At 39.1% G+C, this 18,006-nt stretch overlaps 1 protein-coding gene across 1 annotated transcript; it reads right to left on the reverse strand.

Annotated features, from left to right (window-relative positions):
- Positions 1–680: 680 nt before the first annotated feature.
- hpxa (hemopexin a) lies at positions 681–5,230 on the reverse strand. Its single transcript, XM_073473657.1, has 10 exons — positions 5,105–5,230; positions 4,947–4,963; positions 4,733–4,810; positions 4,371–4,525; positions 3,661–3,814; positions 2,547–2,759; positions 2,030–2,125; positions 1,700–1,830; positions 1,452–1,599; positions 681–1,175 (listed from the first exon to the last, which is right to left on the reverse strand). Exons 1-10 carry the CDS (start codon positions 5,158–5,160, stop codon positions 946–948), a joined length of 1,278 nt encoding a protein of 425 aa, XP_073329758.1. The 5' UTR covers positions 5,161–5,230; the 3' UTR covers positions 681–945.
- Positions 5,231–18,006: the final 12,776 nt, after the last annotated feature.

Here is an 18,006-nt window from a genome sequence, read left to right on the forward strand (position 1 = left end):
GCTAATGGTAGCGGTGAGATTGAACTTTGCTTTAAAGCGTTGAAAAGTCGAAGCGAGCTGCAAATTTGGGTGAAAATTCTTGTACACTCATCAGTACTAGTATGAACCTTTGACAACAATGACATTGTATTCACATTTTCGTAACATTATTATTTTAAGAATATACTGATTGTAGCCACTTTAAGGTTGTATTATCCCCCGTTTAATTGGTCCTGTTTCTTTTTTTTTGTTTTTATATAGTAGTTTGATGGGTTCATGAGGTTCTCCTATAGTTGTGAGCATCTGTATCTGTTTTGCATGTTGTCTGCAATGCCCTGTCTCCTGTTAGCCACTATGTGGTTTACCCTCTAATCCATTCTTAAAGGTCCAATTTGTAAGAAAGTTGATTTTTGAGTCTCATTCCCAACTCATCAAATACTGACGCTTTGGGATTGTAGGGCGGGTCAGCTGCCACCCCAAACATCAGTAGTTGACAAGTTGGGAATTCTTACAAATTGGCCGATTAACTAAAATAACTGTCAAAATAAGACTGTAATTGTCATATGATTAAAAACAAACTACACGGTTCTGTCTAGGGCATTTCCTAAGAAATTAGTAGGACATTACAAACATATAACATGAAACATCACTAAATAATCTTCTTAGTGTCCCCCCTTGACAGACAAAATAGACTCTTTGCATTGTGTGTTGCCTCTCCACTTTATTTACAACAACGCTGTACAAAATGAATCACAGATAGACTTGTAATACCCTTTAACTTCTTGGTAACACACCGCTTTAGAGAGGATCACTAAGCATAATTATGAAAACGAAAGAACCCTTCCAAAAACAGACATAAGGTTATTTTGAGGTAAGATTTAGGTGGTGGTGCTGTTGTTTTTCCATGTTCCTTCGTGTTGTACGTGATGTTCTGCATAATCCATTCAGTTCTGTCAAGCAAGCATCTTAGTGATCACAGCCAAACAGCCCCAAGGATACCCTATGCTGCTCAGGCAGGCGCCTGCTAGCAACAAACGAGATGATGTTCTCGAAGTGGTAGAAGTGGTTGCCTTTGATCACCTTTATTCCTTCAACACTGCACATGGCAGCATCGACGTTCTCAAAGAGGTGAATATTACGCTCGTTGCCTGCAACACGAGGGCTGGCCTTCAATTCCACATCAAAGATATTGTTACCTGGAGGGCAGCAGGGAGGAAGAGATGTGAGTGGGTACTGTAGTAGTAGTCTTGGTCAAAACTGGGCTAATTCTGGTTGAAATTATAATATAACTAATGTTTCCACAGGCTGATATTTAGATATGTGCATCTGGACATATTCTTACATCTATTTACATAATTTCTAGTTTCAGTGCTTGCAGATGCACAGGCTAGTGTCTGCAAAATGATCCTGTTGTTTTTTCAAGTATTGTCTGCAGCTTAACCTATTATTTTATCTGCTGTCTGTGTCTTAACCTTTGATAATGTGAGCAATGTGATGACCCTCGCAAACGAATGCAGCATCAATGGGACCCTCGATGCCCAGCTCCTCCTTCACAGGCTTGGGGTAACCGTCCAAGTGGGTGTGGGTCTCACCAACTTTGTAAAGAAACAGATGGTCATCCTGAAAGGGAAGAAATAATAAATGGTGTGTGGTTTTACCTTGAGGAAAAGGTGATGACAGGATAATGCAATGTGTGCGCTTGCTGTAGTGTGTAGTGTACCTTGATCATGTAAAGGTGATCCTGGTAAGTAAAAACAGCGTCCACCTCACTGTGCAGCTCCTTGAAAGCATTTTCGATGGTGTCTGCCTTCAGTGTGTCATTGTCCCAATCTTTACGGAGGAAATGGTGGCCTGCAAGACAAGGCAAGTTAGCTTAGCTTGGCATACATTAAAGACTGGAAGCACTGGGAAATAGCTAGCATGGCTCTTTTCAAAAATCTGCCTAACAGCATGACAGAAGCGCAGTAATTATCAATACATTATATACATTTCTTTTTATAGGAAATTAAAAAAATGGAACTATTTGTTAGTTAAATGCTTGTTAACTCACCTCTGAAGGCATACATGTTCCCAGCATTGTCAGATGTGATGGCATCCAGGTGAACACGACTGCAGCGCTCTCTCTCTACGTGGTCGCTCTCTTCACCTGAACAGCAAACAAGTATAATGCTCATGTTACTGAAACATTATGTGTTTTTTTTTTTTTAACTTTTTCACCTCAAAATAACAGCTTCAAAATCATTTTGATGGCACAGTGTCTTGTGATAGGTTGAAAGGTGTCTCTGTAACAGCCACTCCTCCCCTCTATCACTTGTTTATATAACTTCAGTGAGAGGTTAGGATCACAGTGTTAAATATATGACATACATTAAGATACAAGTTTTCAAGAAATAACAGTTTTGACGGAATGAGTTTTGGTTTGTAGTTGGGGGGAGGGAGCCATGCAGAGCATAGACAAAGCTGATATACATATATATATAATAACTCATAGTTTGATGAGTTTACAGTGATTATCCTAAAATATCACAACAATTTGATACATTAATGACATTGATGTTTTCACTCACTGAACTTAGAGCATCTCATGAAGTAGTCGCGTGCCTCTTTGGGGTATTTGCCATGCACCTCGCCAGTCTTTGGGTCAAACTTGGAGAACATATGTCCATGGAAGCAGTAATAGTGCTCCATAAAGCGGAAAGCAGATGTGCAGTTTGGCATGGACTTGAACTCTTTCTCATCCACTGCCTTGGTTTTGACATTAAAGTGGTAGATGTCGTCTCCTACAGAGGAAGTATGTCAAAGATATATTTTTAAGTTATTCTTCAGATACCTTAAGATACTGTGAAATGGCACTACTTTTAAACAAATGAGACCGCATCCTCCCTTCCAGACCTGCCAGGGCCACTAAGGGGACCCTAGAGGTCAAATTTTCTTGCACATTGGGCAACTGGAAGGACTATAGCCCCTTTTACATATGGGGTATTGCTGTAGGCTATGTGCTGTATAAAAAGAGGGACAGTTCCTACACTACTCATTATATGTGAATATAACACCTTCAAATTAAAGCTGAAAGTAGTTCCCTTCAATGCAGTGTAAAGATGAGGTCAAAGTGGTCTTTTCTCCACAATTACACAAATCAAAAGCATAAGCAGTATACAGTAAATTAAGTGTGCATTTGAAATATGGAAACAATGGAAACTAGGAAGAATGCAGAGAGCAAAAACTTCTTCTGCTCAGTGCTCTAAATTTGTTTTTAAGAACAAAAAATGTCCAAAATGGGTTTTTTTGGTGCACTGTTTTTTTCTGTCTGGGTGTGCTTCAAATACACACAGTGATTTTGACATTGAAGTCCTGTTGTTGATGACAAAACAGCAAAAATGTTTAAAAATGCCCAATCTTGCAATATGAAGACATAACAAACAGGGCTAATTCCAAACATTGTATACTTACTCTGTGGCTTAACCTTTTTATTAAAATATCCAGCTGGAAAAACCCAATAAGGATAATAAAAAAAAAAAAACTGCTTGGCAAATGTAACAGTGTAATGGTTCCAGGTTTAAAGGAAAAGTTTATCCAAAAATGTCATTATGTCCTCATCCTCATGCCTGGTGAATTTATGTAATCTACAAAACATTTCTGGCAAAACAGCGTGCATTGAGGTAGATAAGAATGTACACTGACCCTTGAAGAAGATGACAGAGTCGTCATCACACTCTGGCTTGGGACACTCCACAGCAGCATCCAGGTGGTCAGGGATTCCAGGGAAGACTTCAGAGATATCCTTGGGGTAGCCATCTTCAAGCTTGTGTTGGTAATAGCTGAACACCTTGTTGTCCTGTATCAAAGGATGACCATTTACAACAGAAGTCAGCATTCACCCATTCATACACTGGTGGCAGAGTCTACCATGCAAGGCACCTTCTGCTCATCAGGAGCAATAATCATTCATATGCACTCACACACCGATGGAACGGCCACCAGGAGCAATTTGGGGTTCAGTATGCAGGTGCCAGGAACTGAACCACCAACCTTCTGATTGGTAGACAACGACTGTACTGTCTGAGCCACATAAATGTATTAATCTTAATCTATCAATAATTTCCCTCTCAATCTCTTTTCAGAACTTGAACTTGATTTTCTTCATTTTGAGTGAGATAACTTAGATAACAGTTACTGCAGTGATTTCCTTTCCAGCAAGGTGGTTGACTCTAGGTTATGAACCTCTGTTGCCTAACTAAAAATGTTGAGTGCACTATGATGAGATCAGTCTTTAAATTTGCAAAACAACCAAATAGTGTAGTTACATACAGACAATTATTGCAGTAATCCAACTAGTTAATTGTCTATCCTAGTATTGAGGAAGATCAGAAGAGTCAAAGACTAGAAAATACCAAGAAAAAGAACATGTGGTCGTGGTCGCTGCTGTTCTCGTAGTGCATGCGGAAAGCAGCATCTACATGGCCCAGGTGGTGATGGTCATCCAACTCAGCGAAAGACTCATTAGATAGCTCTGCTTTGCCATGGAAGCCCTTGAACAGATGGTCACCTGGTACAGGACACACCCATTAGATGGAACAAAAAAATTTTTTTCCACAACTTGAGCGTTGAAATTTCAGAACATGGTGTGATTTTACAGAATGCAGCGCTTTGCAATTACTTGACCGATGTTTAATTTTGAGGACAAGCAACTTCCCACTATAGTAAGATCATATGATGAACCCTACCCATGGTTCTTCATGATGTAGGGACTTACCCTTGAAAAAGTAAGGTATATATTCTTCGTTTACTGCAACAGCATCCATCTCAAGGCCTTGACAACGGTCAAGGACAGCTGCAGAATATCATGGTTATGTGAAATTAAAAATAACATTTTGAAATAACGTGTTAACATTCATCATGAGGAATATCTCACTAATGACAAAAACTAGTGATCCCAAAATAAATAGAAATGCTTTCCATCAACTCACCTGATGTATGTTCATCACTGTTTGAACAGAACAGAAAAGGAAAAATATTCTCATTTCAGATCTTCTATTCATTTTTCGGAATATAAGCTGCTTCATATTTAGGGTTGTAGATGCAATTGTTGGTGTTGTCACTCCAGGTTAAGTGCAAAGATACTTACCACTGAGCCCATGCCAGAGCCAGGGCCAGGAAGAGGATGTGGGTGAGCAGCTTCATGGTGAGCAGTCCTCTGGTCCAGGAAAGACTGGAGAGGCCTAGAAAGACAGTGGAGCTGAGCAAAAGGTACCCTGGCTGCTGCAGCAGCAACAGTTTATATTATGGCCCGGTTTACGTGGGCCGCGTCACGTTGGGTACCAAAGGAGGAGGAGCTGACAATGTGGAGCCGCACTGGGCTCTCCAAAGACGCCCACGGTGTTTGATGAAGTGCCACAGAGCTGTGCCCTAGGGAGCTCTACCCTAACCATCCCCACTGCTCAGACCAGCTACCAGGAAAGTGAGTCAGAGATTCATAGAATTTAGAAGGGTACCATTTCACCATAAAAATCCAATCAATAGATATGTATCTGATACTCTTTAGATGACACTATGCTCTATTACATGCAAATGTCTAGCAAAAGTACTTTGCTGAAGATATAGCAGATGTTGATGAAGCACTGGTTTCCATTGTGAACATTTTAATTTGATATTGATGCATTACGATGAATGTAAAGAATGGTAAAAATTAACTAAAGGCTAACTGAGTTTGTACTGATGTGATATGAAAAAGATTTTAAAAAATGCTGTAATATCCTGTGTAGATGTACGAACCATTTCCATACACAGTTTTGTTTTTTTCATATTAGGATTTTGCATAGAAATTTGAAAAGTAGCCATACATTTTAATTTGTATTATTTTGTAATACAGTATACAGATACTATTTCAGATATATATATATAAGATATAACAGATATACAGATGTAAATGTTAAGTCTAATTTGTAACAAATATATTCAAGAACATTCCAGTAGTCTACTGAGACTGATCATAGCTGGACCTGATCCAATCCTGGAGGTAACTAACCCAGTGAACTCAGGAAAACAAATAAAAACTGCTGACCACTGCACTTCACAGTCCTGAAAAAACAGTGTTGTATAATGTTTGTGAGGTGAACATTAACAGATGAGTGGATTGGCCTCATTGTATGTAATACTTATCAGTGACATTTAAAGTGTGTAGATCAGGTATGTGGTGGCTTTCTATTTCTATATTTCCTATTGGGTACAAGCATAAACTATGTTCATAGGCACTACCATTGAGGACCTTTATCTCAATAAGACTTTTGCTACCTTTACTCAGCTGAAAGAGAAATTCACATTGTCAGATACGCATTTCTTCCGCTATCTACAGGTTAGAGATTTCGTCCGTAAAAACATTTCTCACTTTCAGTCATTACCAGCTCCCATTGAACTGTATACTCTTCTGAATCGTTCCCCCGACTCTAAGAGACTTACTTCACGATTCGTCGACCTTTCAACTTACTTAACCCGACTTCATCCCACCATTTGAAAGAGGCTTGGGAAAAAGACTTAGCTCTGTCAATAAGTGACAGTGACTGGGAAACTTGCCTTGGTGACATTCGCAGCTGCTCAATCAATTCGAGACACCAACTTATTCAGTTTAAAGTTATCCACAGGCTACACTACTCTTGTGTTAAACTTCACTCTTTCTACCCTTCTATATCCCCAATATGCTCAAAATGTAAATCAGCGGAGGGAACTCTGGGCCATCTATTTTGGTTTTGTCCCAAATTAAATCAATTCTGGTCTGATATTTTCAAATGTTTTTCTGAGGTATATAATTGTAATATTTCTCCAGATCCTCTCACCGCAATTCTAGGTGGCTCTCGACACCTTTCTATGCTCACCAACTTGCACCGTAAAACTATACAATATGGAATGGTCATTGCAAAAAGGAACATCTTATCTCATTGGAAGGGTGACGAGGCACCTTCCTTTAAGGCCTGGCTTTCAGAAATTACTAATTTGTTGCATATGGAAAGGATTCGACACAATGTATCTCTCAGCTCTGCAACCTTTGATAGGATGTGGCAACCATTTCTTCTACATTTGTCAAGACTGACTTAAAAGTAACACTTAACTCTCATACATCTTTGTCAACATAACCCCTTCTTTTTTATTTTTATATAATACCTGGTACGTTCTATATGTCAAGGTATACTGTTTCTGAGCAGGGCCCTTTTATTCTTCTTTTTTTTTTCTCTCTGTCTACTTGTCTATGTTTATTTTCTTTTGAGCTAGTGATGTGCTTTTTTATAATGTCACAGTTCGTCTGTTGTCTTGTTTATTGTTTATTATATTGAAAATTCATAAATAAAATATTAAAAAAAAAAAAAAAACTATGTTCATAGGCCTGTAAAGTGTAGTGGACAATATGTGAAGTCTATAAAGTAATAGTAAAAGTACAGTGATATATGCACATATAGTTTAAACTATGGACAAAAACCTCAGTTTCATGTTTGAGAAAGACAGATGAAGGAGCCCTCTTACAGTATGTGGTGTAAGTTAGCAAGCGCGTGGGGTGTACCTGTAGCTCACCCGGTATAGTGGTATAAAGTATTTGCCCCATTTACAAAGTGGCCCTTTGCGGCGTGTCATCATCCCTCTCTCAGATAAGGTTCTAACAACTCTTCAGCTGTCCTGTCATCAAGGCACAAAAAGCCCAAAAAATAACTTTAAATAAAAGCAAGCCCGCAAAAATAAACAGCCCTACGACTTGACACTGGACTTTTTATTGAAGCATTTTTCAAGCTAATGTGCCAGAGAAACTGGTAAATGATCAGGTTAGAACATTTTCATCTCAACACTCAATTTTAAGCTCTTATCAATCAGGATTGTGTCGCCCCTTTAATTGATTCATTTTAGGCTTTCGATACTGTCGATCGTCAAAGTCGTTTGAAACACCTGGAATCTATTGGATTTGATGAAAAATCACTTGCTTTCACTCCAGTTTTGAGCGTTAAAAAAGGTTTGCCACAGGGTTCTATTCTAGGACCACTTATTCACTGATTATTTATAAATAAATTAGGTTTAAATGTTAGAACCTGTACAATTCAATTGTACACGGAGAACATTACTTTTATACAAAGCCTAGGTAACAGTGCCCTCAGTAACTAGGCTTTTCATAACATTACATCTTGATTTCTTTAAAGCAAACTTTATTTGATCATTAAACTTTATTAAAGTTTAAGTTTATCATTGTACCCTTAGGTTCATAAATGGGGACGGCTATAGAGTGGATCACTGTTTACTTTGTGTGAAAGAGAGAGATTAACAGACACTGTGCAAAGAAATGTAGCGCATTTAATTTATTTGAAAGTTTTCAATGAAAAATTCCATTTACCTCTATTGTATTGAGGTGGTAACAGAAAGTTCAGAGAGGGATATTTTGAAATAAAATCCAATGGCTGGTTCCAAAAAAGAGCATATTTTGTATTTTGGGTGACCTGACCCTTCATATGAGGTTCATAATAGTAATAGTAATAGTAATAGTAACTCCCTAATTTTCTCCCTCATGCCATGCTTTTCCTCATTAGTCTTTATCTTCTGTCATCTCTGTCTGTCCCACACCCTTAACCTGTCACAGTTCTGCATTACTGGGAACCTGCTCACTTCTGCCTGCCCAGTCAACCTGCCATTCCGACATGATCAAGCCAACTCCGCTCACCTGGTCACACAGCTGCTCCTGATCACCAATTAACCTAGTATATTTACCCCAGCCTTACAGACACTTATTGCCATATTGTTCTTCATCACTTATGCAAGACTCTCCAGCACTCTAATCTGGACTGAGTTCCTGTTGCCGACCCTGCCAGTGACTGAGCTACCTGTCTCCTCTGATTCCCGGGAAACGCTCGAGCCCACTGTTCCCAACCTTTAGATCTTCTTCTGCATCCTTGATTTCTGTTTGCCTGTGGCTGCTTGGTGTTACCATTCTATGACTGTACAGAGTGAGTGTATATGTCTGCTTACTTGTGGTCCAGAGACTTTCACTGTGTTGCCAGATTTGCCATTGTGTATGCTCCCTGTGAGGACCCGCTCTCTGATCCTCTGCCTTCATGATTAGGTCACCTGCCTGCTCCTACATGGTTCCATTGCCTGATTTATAGAACTCAAGTGTGTGTGTGTGTGTGTGCGTGTGTGTGTGTGTGTGTGATATCACCTGTTTCCTGGCCCAAAGCGGCCTGGAAACCAACCTGTATCAATTGGGCTGCCAGAGACTTTGTTGCATTACTGAACAGTCCTGTGTGCTTATTACCCATCTTGCCCAGTACCTGCTGAGTTTTGGCATTAAACATCATTAACAACTCTTCCTGGTATCCTGTGTGCTGCAGTTGGGTCCAAACACAACCTGCATCTCTAAATGTATTTCTTTTCTTTCTAATTGCCTCTCATCACATCAATTTTCTTTCCTCCTTTGTTTAAAAAGGTAAAAATATAGTTGTCTTTGCATTGGAGAGCAAATCCTCATTCTGAAATCCATCTTTTTATGCCATTTTGTAATGGTATCCATGAGGGTCAAATGTGTCTTTATTACACAATGTTATTCAAAAAAATGTATAGTGGAGTAAAATCCTGAATGGCTGTGTCACAATTCATAGTAGTGACCATTGGATACAGGTGGCCATGTTGGGACACAAAACTACACAAACTGTAAGCCACTGTTGAGCAAAGCTAGGACTATACACATGAGTAATATTGACTGGGCCAGGACCTTGACTGAGTCTTACAGTCACGTTGTGCACATCCCACAAAGCAAAGGTTGGAAGTGCTTTTTCAATAAATGTCAACACTGTCTTGCTCTTTGTTAATATTTGACAAGTCACTGCAGGACACGTTCGGACTTTTAACATGGCTTTTTTCTTTTTCTCTAGAAATGTCTTTTTTCAGATTAAAAAAAAAAAATACTGATTTGTTTTGTTGCATTGTTTTTAGAATTTAAAGTTTAGAAGTTAAATTTTGAAATTTTTCATATGGCATTAGTGTCTTCAGTAGTGAAAACAATTGACTAATCTGATAAATGTAGTAAACACAGCGTTTTGCAGCAGGGAACATAGTCTGAACGATGAGCGCATGAACTTATCTGTTGATGAAGGTTCTCAGTCATCCAGGTCATCGTAAATCTAGGTGCTGTATCATAGGCAACTAGACTTGTTTCAGTTTCTTGACGTTTTACCTCTCATCCAACTCCTCTCCAGTTAGAACTGAAGCAGCCTCTTGGATGAGAGGTGAAACGTCTTCAAGAAACTGAAACAAGTCCAGTTGCCTACGATACAGCAACTTATCTACTGTTTTTGAAAAATCAGGGTAAGATCACATTCCTAATAGCTCTAAAAAAGATTGACTTGGTTGTTTTTCCAACCAGGGAAACCACCATCAAAGGGCACACCATTTGAATCAGTGGAGAAAAAATGGAGTGAGCAGCAATTCAGAAGTCTGGAACCAGCTTTGGCCAAATTGCAAAAGATCTTTTTTTTTTCTTTTTTTTTTTTAATCCGCATGGTGCAGCATTTTTTCATTTGTTACTCAAGCGTAAACAGCCCCCTTTCATGGCATTGGGTTGACCCAACTATTATGTTTTATGGAACCTCTGTTTTTCCTGAATTAGAGAGGTTTGATCTTGTCTGATTTTGAAGGTTTAGGCTTTTCTGTTAACAGAATACATGCTGTGTGGAGACTAAGTAGCCCACATCCATATGATAAACACAAATAATTGTCTATATTAACATTTGACTAATTTAAATTGGTCTGTAAAATATGTTACAACAGCTTTTGTGGGAAGTGATATGTGAGGGTTCAGATGTGAAGCCTTGACAATATAAATGTGACAGATCAATAATGAAAACTGTTGTCTTATTTCTTTTGTGTTTTACTTTTAATGCATTCAATTTATTGTGTTCTGTGAGGGTACAGGTCTGCTCAGATGATTTATAAACAGCAGCAAAATAAAATGATGCTGATTTAAGTGAGAATTTATGTAAAATGGAGGTTGACTCGTGAACAGAAATAACAGATTGCTTGTAGAGTTTTGGTGGGCTGTGGTCAGGGGCGTGGCTGTCTGTTGGGGCCCGGGCTGCACGGGCACCGTGTGGCCGAGAGTGGCCCCCTGTTGGGCATGGGAGGAAGATGCTTTCAGACATTGTTTTAAAGATGATATTCAAGTACAAAACAGTTTCTGATGACTGTCTCCCAACAAAATCTTTTCCATAGAAGGATATCATTTGGTACATAGACCCTCACATATGCAAATCCATCTTGTCATGGTGTCAATGACATTGGAAAAGTCAGTAGCAAGTACAGTATAACAAAATTATAGGCTTATTGTACACAGGCTACTATTTAAAAACTAGGAATAAACTATCAAAAATGATTACATTGAATTATTTTTTTTTTTCTTTGGTATTCATGTCATATACAGATGAAATGATGAATGCTGGGTAATGTGTGTGTCGTTACCGAATCTTAAGTCTTTATTTGATCATGTGACAAGGTGACAAGACTCCACGTAAAATCTGTCAAGACTGACAAGCGAAAAGAGCAGTCATGCCATTCAAACATAAAAGTGGTTACAAGAAAAGATAGGAGCGAAAACAGTAGGAGGAGAAGGTGGCAAAGGTCCCTAAACTAGATACGTTGCGTTTTTTAAATGAACACTCGCCAGCCCACGGACAGGCTCCCTCCTAGTATGCCTCAGCAGCTAAGCTGCTGCCCTCAGTGATGTGTCAGCAAACACACAGCAGGTAATCCCTTAGGAGCAAGTGAGCTAACGTTGATCTAAATAATCACAACGTTATCTGCTCTTTTTTTCTGTATTATTTTTTCTTTCTTGATGTAAGATAGGCTACGATTTGTTTGAATTGCTATTATTATTGTAATGATGTGATTTATTTATAAAGGAAATTGAGAAAAAAACTAAAAGGATCGCTCTTCGCTTCACATTACTGAGGTCAAGCCCGCCTCTACTCCAAAAACCCCTGTCAAACTAGCCCCCAGTTATTTTGTGGTGCCTGTATATAGTAGATATTACAGTAATGCAGTGTAAGAACAGAATTTAAAATAAAAGCACCGACCTATGAATGCAATTTGCTATTTCACATTAATTCAGTCAGTCAGTCTGTTAATTAATTGTTGAATTAATTGAACGATAAGTTAATTAATTAATTGAGCATTTAAGGAATTCATTCATTGATTATTTACGTAAATCATTTTACCAGCCTAATTCTGATCACATTGAAGCCTTAGAAGATGGAGGCCATGGCATTTTCATCTGTGTGAATAATTAATAATTAAACATAATATCAGGAGCTTCAAAAGGAATTTCAAAATTAAAGCCCACTTAATAGTCAAATATTTTCAATATTTCCCTCACATTCAGATATACGTTAAAGAAAACTACCTGTTTCACAGACTAATTTTAATTCAGACTAATAGTGGGCCACCTCAGAGAGTCACTCAGATAAAACCAGGAAGTTCTGATGTGGAATTTCAAAATTAAAGCCCTCTAAAATGTCAGATATTGTCAATATTTACATATAAATTCAGATGGATATTAAAAAGAAACTCCCTGTTTCCACGGACTAATTTCACTTAAGACTGGTAGTGGTCCACCTCAGAGAGTCACTCAGATAATTCCAGGAAGTTCTGATATGGAATTTCAAAATACAATCCCTATTGAAAGTCAAAAAAATGTAATATTTCCATATGAATTCAGATTTACATGAAAAAGAAACTACCTGTTTTTAATTTTGAAAGTTCACATCAGAACTTCCTGTTATTATATGAGTGACTCTCGGAGGTGGAGTACTATTAGTCTGAAATGAAATTAGTCTGTGGAAACAGGTAGTTTCCTTGAAAAATCAATCTGAATTTAAAGGTCCCATATTATGAAAAACTCACTTTTTCTGGGATTTGGGGTGTTATTTTGGGTCTATGGTGCTGCCACATGCATAAAAACTTCCATCGTGCCATCTGTGCTTTTTTGTGTGAGATACAGATTTCTGATGGTGTCTTACCTGCAGTTTCCAGATGAGCGAGTCAAATTCGGCGTCGGTCACCGACGTCATTGACCGATCATTTGAATATTCCCACCCACAGTGTCTCCACCCACCAGGTACAGCAGTACCGTCTCGGAGATCCTATCCTCGCTATCGAAAGCACCATATCGAAGCACAATGAGAAGTGTTCTGTTGTTGGTTGTAAAAATCAACATAAGTGCCTATATTCTGTCCCAGCTACAGAAGAACAGAAGAGACAGTGGTTGCGTTTCATTTTAACGACAACGTGCCGGCTACGGTTGTGTGTACTAACCACTTCACATCTGACTGCTTCAGTAACGAGGGTCAGTACAAAGCTGGCTTTGCCTCGACACTGACCCTCGTAAAAGGATCAGTCCCAACCATACGGGACCCAGCAACTGCACCCGAGCCACAGGTGAGTGTCGCCACGTTGATAGTATTTACAGTTGCCTACGAGTATGGTGAAGTCAGCTTCAAATTGGCTAACTAGTTAGCTCTGCTTCGGTCCGCTATGCAATGGCGTTTCAAGCGACTTCAATGTTAATAATATTACGAGGGAGCTTGGTTGTCACAGTAGAAAGTCTGGAAACGTGCAGACTGGAGACAGAGACTATGCGAACAGTGTCCAAGAGTTTGGAGACTGTGTTGGAGACAAACACAGCTTTCGCTAGCTGTTTTTAGATGTTACCTGTTGCAGGTCAGTGGGGGATGGGAGCCGGGTGGTTGTGTTGAGGAGTCCTGCTGCAGCTGCAGAGTCTGTATTTTTCTAAGCCTCTCCTTCTGGGTCCGATTCTGGGTCAAACTGGTATGGTTGAATGACAGCATCTCGGCGAGCCATCGCGATACATCCACCGTAAACATTAGCACATGCTACCGCTAGCATAAGCAGCATCCTCTCCCTGAGAGGGACATGTAGCCACTGTTGCCAACTCCTCAGTAAGGAAAGTCACTATTGGCTGTCCTAAAAGTCGCTAGAAGTCGCTAAATGATGTCATCACCTAATTTGCATAACTGGCCATATGCATTATTTGTAATGGACGCTGTAGGAGAGAGGAATAACGTCATGGGAGAGATAAAAAAAACACCCTTAATATGTTTAGAGCTACAAATGAACTTATTTTAGTGCAGTGATTTATTTTGGACAAAGAAAATTTTACATTTACATCCAGCCCTGACTGTAACCCAGGGTGGGATCAGCCAGCGGTGGCTTCGCGCATGCGCAACTCGCAGTCTGGACGCGAGGGGTGAACTTCTCCTGCTCTGACTGCAGCTGGGAGGGACTGTTGCGTGAGGACTGGGCTGCCTGTGAGTGCTTTGGGACGGTCCCACGGCAGCACCCGCTGCTCTTTGAATGATACGTGAGTACAGAGTCTCCACAAGTCTCCAAATACACCAGAAAAAGTCGCTAGATTTGTCGCTAGTCGCTTTTTTGAAAAAGAGTCGCTTGAGGAGTCTGAAAACTCGCTAATTATAGCGACAAAGTCGCTAAGTTGGCAACACTGCATGTAGCAGGACGGAGCTCATTAGCATTAAAGGTGCAGGCACAGAAACAGCCTGCTCTCAGTAGAGCTCACTTGAGCGACTTTCAGACAGCTGAAATTCAGGACCACGGATGGGTCTGGGGCAATGCATTTCGAATACAGTGTTGTTGGACCTCTGACAGCTGTGTGAAATTGATGAAAAACAGTATAATATGGGACCTTTAAAGGGAAATATTGAAAATATTTGACGTTTCAGAGGGCTTTAATTTTGAAATTCCACATCAGAACTTCCTGCTATTGTATGAATGACTCTCTGGGGTGGAGTATTTTTAGTCCAATGTAAAATGTGTTTGTGGAATATGTTTTTTTCCTTGAAATATCAATCTGAATTTAAAGGGAAATGTTGAAAATATTTGACATTTTAGAGGGCTTTAATTTTGAAATTCCTCATCAGAGCTGGTTTTATCTGAGTGAAACTCTGAGGTGGAGTACTATCATTCTGAAGTCAAATTAGTCTGTGGAAACAGGTAGTTTTCATCAGAGTATTCATCAGAAGCTCCTGATATTACACAGCAAAAAAGCCAGTGTTAAATCAACTCTGAGAGTGTTAAATTTAACACCAAGAAAGTGTGTATATGCGTCCACTCTTTTCAGTGTTAATTTAACACTAACACTAGTGTTAATGTTTTTACACTCAGCTATAGTTATTTCAACACTATAGGGAGTTCAAAATTAACACTGGCCAACACTTGTGAAGTGTCAATAGTACTCTACACTAGTGTCAGTGTATATTTTTACACTTAGGTCTAGTAATTTCAACACTGTAGCGAGTTCAAAATTAACACTGGCTAACACATGTATAGTGTCAGTGTTAGTGTTTTTACACTCAACCAGTGTTAACTTTGAACTCCCTACAGTGTTGAAATTACTATAGCTAACACATGTATAGCGTCAATAGTACTCTACACTAGTGTCATTTTAATAAAATGTTACACTGACTGCGGTTGAAAATGCTACACTGACTACCAATGCATTCAGACCAATATAATGTAAAATTTGACTACCAATAAACCCACCCCCCCTTAACCACCCGCCAAACCTATCACAAAAAATACACAAGGCAAACACTTCTTCAGAAAAATAAATCTTATTAAATGGTCACCACACCACATTAAGAATCAACAGTCTGCATGGATTCACATATAATTACAGTATGGAACAAGGTACACTTGGTCATCGGTGTCATATGAAAATTGCCTATCACAAGGTCTGTAATATACCAGGTCATTTACACAGATCACTGTGAAAATCTCATTTTTCTCCTCAATACCAAATGCATTTAAATGATCATCAAAGAAAATATTCGAGACTTTACAAATCAAAAGATAGGCATTGTTGTCTTTAACAATTATACTGTCAATCCTGTTAAACAAAGGCATCTCATTTTCAACTCCAGTAACCACATACATCCCAACTTGATACTCTGTGCCATAGTTTTTGACCCAGGAAGTGGTGGAAACTGACAGCACATCAAAAGCTTCATTCAGCACCTCTCCACCCTCTATACTGCTGACCAGGTCTTCGGAGATCGGACCAAACTGTAATCTTTGGAAATAAAAGTTCTCAAAATGAAATGCTAACTGAGCCTGATGTTTCTTAACCAGAGTCTTAGCAATATTTTTGAAGTTTTTAACAGATTTCTTGAAGAAATTATGTTTTGCTTCAAATCGCATGCACCAAATGTGTATGAGTGGTCCAATTCTTCTAATACAGCTTGGGTAGTGGATCATATGGTGATGTTTTGGAATGAGACTGTGCTCTGGGAAGATGGATTTAAAAAGTTTGTGATGTTCAAAAATTAAATGTTTCAAATAACAAGTCATACCATGAGTTACAGTTGGTGAAAACACAATGTTTACAATTTGAATTAAAAGGAGTAACAATTGCCAACAGGTATCCTCTCTTTTAACTAAATCTCCAAATATCAGCGGGGCATTGCGTAGGAGGCACCAAGACTGGATAGCATTAAGTCCAAGATCTTTGCTGTTGTCATCCAGCTTAAGCCCACCTGGCCTGTTCTTTCTCTGTGTGTATCCATAATTAAAGCTAACAATTCTTTCAGACAATGAACTATGGGATATTGAATTCTTGATCAAATACTGAAACACAAGCTTTAACTCATATTGCACCACTCCTTCTAGCAGGTCATGCATTATGTCTACAGCGTAATTGTTTGACGAATGGAAAAACTGAAGGGAATTGAGTGGACAGTCTCGTTTGACACCAAATGTTGATTTCAAAGCAGGATTTTCCTGGATGACACGAACATGCTCAACATGAAGGTCTTTTGAACGTAGAGTTAATCCCGGGTGATCTTCACTGAAAACTGACTGATATTCACTTTTAGCAGTTAAACATAACCTACAGCAGTACGTCGCACTGAATGATTCAACAAAACCAAAAAGTGCATGTAGAGCTAAATTGTCTCCTGTAACCTGAATGACTGAACCCTTCACAGGTGTAGCTGAAAAGGGCAACTGTATTCCTTCAGTCTCCAAAATCTTAAGATCATCAATAAGTGGCTTCAGAACTGGCTCAAACCCATATTTCTTAAGATCCTCCGAGTGAAAGAGAGCGACAAGATGAATATTCATTAACACAGAATTGAGCTTTGGTGATACATTTCTCAAAACAAAATAAACACATCCAAGTTTGTGCACACCCTTTTTTGAGCCCAGTGGATTCGCAGTTTCAAAATCGTCATAGTAGAGCTGGATCTGAAGAGCGGGTTCTTGCTGAGATAATAAACTATGATTTTTAAAGTAGGACCCATCACTTATATCTCTATAAAATCCCTCCTGGTGTGGTTTTACTTCTTGGAAACTGTTACAGAGTTCACTGTTACTAAACATAGATGAGAGAGACCCCCGGATAGGTACATACATGAACTTATCATTGACCGGAACTTGCCTATACGTGCCTGTTATTCTATCTCTTCTTACATCAAAACGGACACCCAGAACATGCTCTACAGGTTCTACTATATTCCATTTCTTTTCAAAATGCCTCATCCTTTTAGATTCTGTGTTAAGACTTGAAAATGGGTTTTCTAGTTGATCAAAACAACTTTCAACTCTATCCAAAGTTTCTCTAGATGCATCAGAAGACAAACAATTAACAACAGCTTCCTTTGTGTGAGCATGGATGTCATTAACCAGTTCCTCCATTGAGCCAACTAAACACTGCACAGTACTCTCTGGAACACCTGAGGCTTGAACCTGAGCAATAACAGAGCTGCACATCTCCAGTATATTCTTCTTTTCAACTGGAACATGTGTAGTGACCCTCACAGGAGGATCCACATTCACTGGTGTGGAAGGTCCAGCTACTACAGGCTCAAATTCAAAACTGCTGACGGGATCTGGATCAAGACAGTCTTTATGTGCTCGAGATAGGTGACATTTGTAACCAGAATATGTACAAAAAACAAATGAACAACCAGACTCTCC

The sequence above is a fragment of the Pagrus major genome, chromosome 9 (genome assembly GCF_040436345.1).
Source record: "Pagrus major chromosome 9, Pma_NU_1.0".
In the NCBI taxonomy this organism is placed as follows: domain Eukaryota; kingdom Metazoa; phylum Chordata; class Actinopteri; order Spariformes; family Sparidae; genus Pagrus; species Pagrus major.